This window comes from Schistosoma mansoni, chromosome 2, assembly GCF_000237925.1.
Source record: "Schistosoma mansoni strain Puerto Rico chromosome 2, complete genome".
Classification (NCBI taxonomy): Eukaryota; Metazoa; Platyhelminthes; class Trematoda; order Strigeidida; family Schistosomatidae; genus Schistosoma; species Schistosoma mansoni.
This window is the reverse complement of record NC_031496.1, coordinates 13,977,180-13,986,123: the sequence shown is the minus strand read 5'-3', so window position 1 is coordinate 13,986,123 and position 8,944 is coordinate 13,977,180. Positions and strand designations below refer to the sequence as shown.

Sequence of the window (8,944 nt, the reverse complement as noted above, 5' to 3'; positions counted from 1 at the left end):
GGCTTCGGCTCGAGATTGGTAGGTGCCTGGGTTCGAATCTCGCGAGAGCGGGTTCGCGGATGCGCACTGCTGAGGAGTCCCATAATAGGACGAAACGGCCGTCCAGTGTTTCCAGGTTTTCCATGTTGGTCTAGCTTCAATTGACTCACGCTTTCAACTATGATAAATACTAAATCTCCACAAAACCCCTTCTGATATTATGAACATATTTCTAGATTATGAAATGAAAATTAGTTTGTAAGCCAGTGTAAACAACTTTATTGTCATTTAACAACGAACTGATACATGAAATTCAAACTGTTTCACTGATAGTGTTGTTACTCATTGAAATGAATCAAACTAACACTAATAAATTCAGTAATGGTAGAAGTAGCAGTAATACTTCTCACCAGTTAAATGATACTAACCCATTTACCAGTCCATCATTTAAATACTTTGAGAATGGTTTGTAACAATACAAGACGGTCTATTTTACAATTGATCGTTTTAATTAAGTAACTGGAACGAGGTTGATACCCAGTGCTACTTAACTTTTATTAGTCATTTTGTGATGGAAAACAGTCTTCAAAATACTGGAAGAACAGATCAAATAACTATAATTTCAATAGAGCTATAATTAATATTAAGACATCTGTTCACAGTGTTCTTATACCAAGAAAACACAAATATCAATCCACTCTTAAAAATACCAACTTAAAACAACTCAGAACTAATAATTTCTAAATAAAAGAACAAAATAAAATGTCACTGAAAAGAATAAACCCTACTACTTAATAATTTATCAAATAAAATGAATAATTCAGTAAAAAATGAAAAACATCAGTTTCAGTGCGTGAAATTAGAAACGATTTGTAGGTTATGGTGCGTATGTATGTTTCGAAGAGAGAGATGAGAAAAGAAAACGCACTGACACGTACCCATACACGCAAATAAGATTATATAGAGAAGAGAACATTTGTGAAAACTAAGTACGTAATCTGATTACCAGAATAAAAGGTTTAGGGAAGAATGACGATTAACTCTGGGACGAGGGTACATCCAGCTGACGAGTTCCAAATAGAACGGAACGAGCGTCGTGGATTCCACTGCTAACCACCATCCATCTCTGCTTATAATGATTGTGACTTAAGGCAATATTGAATCCAACCACTCAGGATGCAAATATGCTAATAAGAGACTAATCAATCCCAAATATCAATCGGAAGATTCAAACGGCCAACACAAGATGAAGAATGATAATCATTTAAAAATTTACCAAAGAAAAAGAAATGAGGGAGAAGTAAGGTGTAAAAACTAGTAGCATACGAAATACTTTAGAAAAATGCTGTGTATTAGAGAATAGTTTCTGTTTAGGTGCAAAAATCTAAGAACCATAAACATCTGTCTCTCTGATATCACCAATAAAATTGAACGATATAGATTGACTGAAGTTTCAAATATAGATTGCTGTAGAAAACTTTCAGTAGTTATTATCAGAAGGTCTGATCCTTACGAGTACAATTATGTGTGAAATCAAATCTTTTCATTGATGACAGGCTTTAGATTGTAACGCGTTGACAACCTGATTCTCAGTGATTTTTGCATTTATCATTATCAACCAGAATTAATAGAAATCTTGGCATTAAACAATATACCTGAAACATCCCAAGTTTTTTTTTTATTTAGGCTGAAAATCAGTCGGTTAAAACTGGTAAATTCAGACAAACAAGCACAGAAATTGTCAGCAAGATATAGTTATTTTTCCACTATAGAATAATGATATGTCTTATGCTTATTTGGTTAGAAAATGATGTCTACTTAATCATTATTATGATAAACGTCCAGAAGACAAAAATATTATTTTTTTTGCTGAATACACTTTGACGTAATATTCAATACCTGTAGGAAAAAGTATACATAAATCTGAATTGGTATTTCATAAATAACTATATTCTACATATTTTACAACAAAAATACAATTTTGGGATACTGAATAAATACAAAATATAAAAGAACCTTTCGGCGTTATCAACGACGAAAGTTTGGTATGCTTGTAGTTTATATATATAGTTACTCTTGTCTCATAACAGTTTATTTTGGTGCACATATTGGTAAAATTAAGTCGTGAAACAAAAGTGAAGACCTAAAAGTGTTTTATTGATTGCAAGAGATGAAGTGTATTACGTTTTTTCCGTTTAAAAACCTGTTAAATAATTTGTTTTATGATAGTAAGAATATGTAACTTGCGATTGATGAATTGGAACTAAGATAACTCACATGAATGTATATTTTGGAAAAGAGTAATGAACTTATAGTTAAAACACTTAGCTTTCAATTAGTAGATCACAGGTTCAAATCCAGCTTAGCCTATTTCGGTTCAGGAGGGCTAATGGTATCATTAGTTCGCATACAACTTTAGTGGCTTAAAGCTGAGCATATAAATTTGTGCTTGGTACATAAGTAAATTATTCATATTTTGGAGAATGTTAATGACAGCTCTGCTGACCTATTCACCATAAGAAATTAGTGGTTTACATCTAGAAAAGTGAATATGATATGATATTTCAACAGTAGTGATATTTTAATTCGATTTAAACCATCCACGATAACAGTCTCACCCCTGGACCTTCTACATCATTATTTATCATTACTTCTTTGTTATTCAAATAACTAAAAAGTTCTTTTACAACGAGAGGCAATCCCTAACTTGGAATCCGGAAGGGAATCGGAAAAGAGGAAAGCCAAAGAACACATTACACCGGATGAATAACAAATGGAAAGAATTGCCCAGGAAAGGGTTGGATGGAGAATGCTGGTGTGCGGCCTATGCTCCTCCACGAGGGGTAACAGGTGTAAGTAAAAGTAAGTAGAATCTTTTACAATGAACGTGTGAGACTATTGATTACTTTGTGATCATCTTTAGTTAGTTATATTATTTAATAAGTCACTCAAAGTTAAACTAAGTTGAATGAATATATTTTACACATAAATAATAAATGTAATTTACTTAGAATCTACACTTAATTAGTTCGTCAATGATTCTGTATTATAAAATCTACTAAGAATCGAATTGGTGAGTAAACTTTATATTCAATTAACTCAATCACTTTAATATTTAATCAAATTAAATTGTGTTATCATAAGAAAAAATCATTCAATAAGTTTACTTATCTGTAAATGAAACTCAGACATTAAAATTTTTATAAGTTTTAACTCAGACTCTAAAAAAAAAGTGTAAACATTTTTTTAGGTTAAGGAAAAAGATATTAACAAAACCACTGTGAGTGTATTTATTTATTTGAATACATAAATATTGGTACAAAAGAGGCACCGAATACATATGCGCCACACAAATCTCATTTGATTTGTGTGAGGGATGTGATACTGTTCGAGTGACCATATCGGAGCAGGTGATTTTCTTAGAGGGACACACCAGGAGCCTTCGACCCAAAGGTCTAATCCACAAGTCAGTGGAACAACATTAAAAGATACAGTCTCATGGTAGTCGGTGACAATAACTGGCCCATACGCTATTTGTTCCCTCAGGATTCTGGAGCCCATGTGGATCATTGGTTTGGAATAAGGGTTTTCTAACTCCTCTAGGTTCATCCTCTATGCCCACCAACCCGGTTAAAGCGTCAGACATTCGCTTTTCGTCCTCTCGATTTAGTAAACAATACCTCCATCACGAGAAGGCAGTGAGTAGGACTTTCCTGGAAGTGACTGTATACGCGTGACCATGTGAGGGCATTTCAAGAGAGAGAGCAAACTCTATCCACTCTCGGCCGTACCAGGGCATTTGGGGGCGTGAGTGTATGTAACTGTCATTAATAACGACGGAATTGTATAATCGTGAACGAATACTAATTAAGTAATTGTATTAAAACAAGAATCTAATTGAACAACTATCAAAAGATGAAACTGATAAGTATCAACTTATTTAATCGAATCAGGTACTTAAATTATTGAATGTGTAGATTTAAAGACAATAAGAACAAGTTGTATTCGTGCTGGTGAGTTATATCAATAAATGATTGTAGTATCGTAAATGCTTTTAAACTAAAATTAACGATACAGTTAATCAGAAGAGCAGCGACCTAATAATGGTTAGAACTCTTTACTGTTAGTATATTGGAATCCAAGTTTACTTTACTTTAGCGGTATCATCAGTGAGTTTTAATAACGAATAGGTAAAATGATATCAACAAAGAAGACTTAGTACTCAAAGATCGATCAAGTTTCAAATACGAGTAGGAAATTGTTAGTAATCCTCGCAGTGAATCTCATATCAGTCAACTAGTTGATAATAGAACTTATACTAACCTTGGGAATGAAGATATCATTCTTTTGGGTCCAATAGTTAGTTAATGAAACAAACTGTATGATGCTCTTAAAATTGCATTAAGAAAAAATAAAAACATAAATTTTAGAACATGAATAAACCAGTATATTAAGTAATTGATTAAATCACCAAATAATCTATACATAAGTTAATACGCAAACTTACTGCAAGATAAAATATCTGCTTTGTCACTTACTTCGTTTTTTTCAGGTTCATAAACATTTGTTATCAGAGGTAAACGATGATTGGGTGAGTAGATACTAAATCATGAAATGAAGTAAAGTCAAGAAAAAGGAATAAGGGATTTTAAATGTATACTTAAAAATTCGATTAATATATGAAGGAAGTTCAATACGTTTGTAATAGCAACGATCTCTTTTTAAGACATTTAACGAATAAAACTAAGAACAGACCGGTAGTACAGTTGGATTCCCGTTTTATCGACTTATGTCAACTGATGATTCTATGTTGCAATATGTGACGTCAGTTGGAACAGAATGGATTGAATGGATATTTATAACTGGGGGGAGCCTCAAGATCTTAGCGTTAAATATTTGAAAAGCTGATTTTTAATTATTAGACCGTCTCGAGCTCAAACAAAGAACAATCTAGTACAGTGAGATTCCCAAAGGTCATTAGACTAATATCATTTTATAAATGGAAACTATCTTACGACTAATTTATAACGCCCAAACCACTAACTTATGTGACAAGAATAATAGTAATTCATAATTGACGCTGGTGGTTAATTGAATGATGTTTGGAATGTGGACCACTTGATTTCGAGACAGTGGTTTAAAGTTAACATGGAAGTTATGGTGTAGTGAACAAGAAGACGAGTGGGGATAATCGAATGTATTTGACACGAAAATTACAGACTATCTGACTAAAATCTGACAACCATACAGTAAACAGTTAATTTGCAAACTGTCAAACAATTGTCTCAATCTTCACCGTTCGGTCCATCGTCTCCGATTATTATTGTTCATGCATTCTCATACGAAATGCGTTTCGTTCCCGTTCTTTCGTTATCGATCTTCTACTGAAATACATTCAGTGCCCGACCATCGTTATATACTACTCATGTGGATATAAATAACCCACACCAAAATGGTACAAGATGTTGAATTCGGTCCCTTAATGCTATATGTTCATGAATGTGTACAACCAATAAGCCCCAAACTAGAATTAAAATATCTCCCATTGCTCCTTGGGTTTTTAATAGTTCACCAGTGTTCATATCAATACCCAGAATCCCAAGACACAAATATAACCAATACAACCCACTCGTAAAACAAGATCCTCAATGAAATCACTTTAAGAATATTCACATCTATCTGAAGTAATGTAGTGATGTTATTTAGAATAGAAAATGAAACAAAAGCCTCCTAATTAAACTATCTAACTTGTTCACTTCACTAATTCATTATTGTTAAAGTATACAATAAAAATCAAGCTACTAACTTTTTGCAAGTTTCAAGATTCAAATTATCATCAATTTCACTGATAGGATTATCGAACCGATTGTTACTTATCTCTTCTTTATCAATATTAACATGATTAATTTGTATAGCATATCTACCATTATTAGTTATTGTATGAACATTGAAATTACTAGACGATAATTCACTGGAAAAATGTTCTTTTGAAAGGAATTTATGATTAGATTGATGTTGTTCTGTTATACAGCAACAATCGTTACAGTCATTATTGATAATTTTGCTAGCGGTTCTTAATGGAGATGTTGTAGTTGTTACCGGTGTAAAGTCATTTCCAAGTAGATTATTATCAGTAATTAATTCATTTGATAAAAGTCCTAAATTTTCATCAGTATAAGTTGAGATGAATGGTGACGGTGTTGATGTTGATGTGATGATTAAATCAGTGAGACTTATTAATTCATCAGAATAACCGATATCAGTGGGTGTTATACCAGCTGGATCCTCTACTACTACTACTACTGCTTCATTAGTATGATAATAATCATTATTACTATTATTAGCAGTAGTAGTAGTAGTAGAAGTAGTAGTGATTTCATTGGAATGTGGACTACCAACAGTATTAACATATTGATGATTATAATTAACAACATCATTGACATTTTGATTATCAGCATTTGACTGGATGCTTTTTGTTGTGTCCAAATTTTCAAAGTTATTCATTGTTAGTGATGATGAATAGGGATAATCATTAGCCCAGTTAATTACGACATCAGATAGTAAATTATTAGATTCCACACTATTATGATTATCATTAGGAAACAATAATTGGTTCACAGTAGAACTTGCCTCTACTTCACTGTCTGGATTATTATCATTACTGTCTGAGTTAACATTATTGTTATTATCATACTTGGACTGTTGTTTTTAAAAAAGACAGTAAATAATGAAAAATGACAATATATGATTGAAGTCGTGAATGTTAAAAATGGGAAATTACAAACTTTTATTATTACCTTCATATCAATTGAACAAGTTAGTGAATATCTAGACTTATTAACTCAGTAAATAACGCGTCAGATGTTTGAAATAAAAGGCGTTAGGTTCGGGCGACAGTGTGAATAAGAACATTAGGATGCAGGTACATTTAGTTGATAAATCCCGAATAGGATGAAACATTTGAAAAAAGATAGTTTGATGTTATATATATATTTGGTGAATTATAATGGAGAAGCAGTAGTTTGATGATTAAAGCATTAGACTTTCGACTTTTAGATTCACAGACTAGAATCATAGAACCATTTACTTCAGTGATGGTAGGTGATCGGCATCAGCAAATGATTGGTGGCATTGCGTTCTCTGAGGATCTACTTCAAGTAGACAGTGATGATATCGAAAATGATAGTAAAAATTTGGTAATTAAACTACTCATCTAAAAAAAACAGTACCACACACATCTAACTAATTTATAAAATCTCCATCATTCGAAAAAGTATCATTTGTGGTTAGTAATGAGTCGTGTAGTTCATGCCTGTACTCTGTGATTTTGTGCCTAAAGATCTCTCTCTACCAAGAAATTACAACTGTAACACTGTAAGAAATTCATATTCCACAAAAGATTCAAGTTCATGTTTCTTCATTAACTTAGTTTAAAAAACACGTTACAGCTAAACTATTTAGGATATAACTGATTTCACTCTGGATGTAAGTCAATAAAATAATAAAAATAAGTAGCTCTGTGATGTTAGGTGTTAAAATACATGCACAGACTGATATATATGACAGTTCAAGCACATAAAAATAGGTGAATTAAATAAGTAAATTCAGTAACCAAGTAAGAAACATAACAAGATTTCCAGTAGTAATTTTCACATGAGAACGACTGAACTTCTATAGGTAACAAAGAAGAATAAAATCAATTCGAAGATTTCATGCCTGACAATCAACTAAGGATAATGTCAAATTACAACTGATAAACTATGACATAAACCACCTATTTCTGAACTTCCTGACAATACAGTCAGATTATTTAAAATGATAGAAAAGACCTGAAGCCCATTTGAATGATTTTAGTGATTTTTCTCCCCCTGAGATAGATAGTTTGAATATAAAGCTTTCTTTGTCTTTCTAAACAGTTTCATCAACGTTTGCTCCAAGAAGTAAGTTTTTAAAATTTCTCTACAAGACAAAAAGGTAAACCGAATAAAACGATTAACTAAGATGCAATAATACACAAAGATAACAATCATTGCGAAGCCAACCAATCTCATCATCATCAGTAAAATAATTTTGAGAAGATTCATTTCCACTTGAAATAGTGTATTAATAATTTCCAGAAGAACGAGAGCTTCTTAACTAAAGAGTCCGACGTAGGAAACCGAATGCCAACAAAATTCGGATCTTTTATTCAATAAATAATCATTCACTTAACAAAAATATAATGAATACAAAAAAATTGCAAAGAACGAGAAAACGATCAGAAATCTCTACTTTAAAATATTATGCAGTTATATGGTATTAAATTTTAATTGTGAAAACTAACCGGACTGAAAAATAAACTAATATTAGGTAAATTATTCAAGTTCAATACACTGTAAGATGATAACTGATCATAATTTATAGGAAAGGAATAAAACTAAAACGATTCAATGTGTGAACAATAAGTTAATGTTAAATATGATACAAATTTTTTTTAAGAAAAATGGGAAAATGGAAACTTACAGTTTGATTGTTTTGACAATATTCATCTATTGGCCTTGAAGAGGAGAATATGAAAGGAATGTGATCATTATTATTGTTATTAATTATATCTGATGACATGAGATACAATAAAAAATGAAAAAGAAGAGAGAAAAAAGAAATGCTTCATTTAAGAGAAAGTCATTAAATTAAATTAATTTTCATAGTTGAAAACATGAGTCAATTGAGGCTAGACCACCATGGAAAACCTGGAAGCAACAGACGGCCGCTTCGTCCTATTATGGGACTCCTCAGCAGTGCGCATCCACGATCTCGCACCCACAATATTCCAACCCAGGACCCACCAGCTTCGCGACGGAGCACTTAACCGATAGACCGCTGAGCCGGCATCCGACGGTGTTAATGTCTAACTTAATTAAGTGCTCCGTCGCGAAGCTGGTAGGTCATGGGTTCGAATATCGCGGTTGCGAGATCGTGGATGTGC

General features: G+C 32.4%; 1 protein-coding gene across 1 annotated transcript in view; it reads right to left on the bottom strand.

Moving 5' to 3' along the window:
- The window catches only part of Smp_148400 (putative calmodulin-binding transcription activator (camta)), a gene marked incomplete at its 5' end in the record, with an annotated part of 53,617 nt that overhangs the window by 23,612 nt on the left and 21,061 nt on the right, over positions 1-8,944 (bottom strand). Inside the window, 2 exon segments of the mRNA XM_018795775.1 lie at positions 4,518-4,581; positions 5,786-5,899. Coding sequence (XP_018650054.1) covers positions 4,518-4,581; positions 5,786-5,899 — 178 coding nt within the window.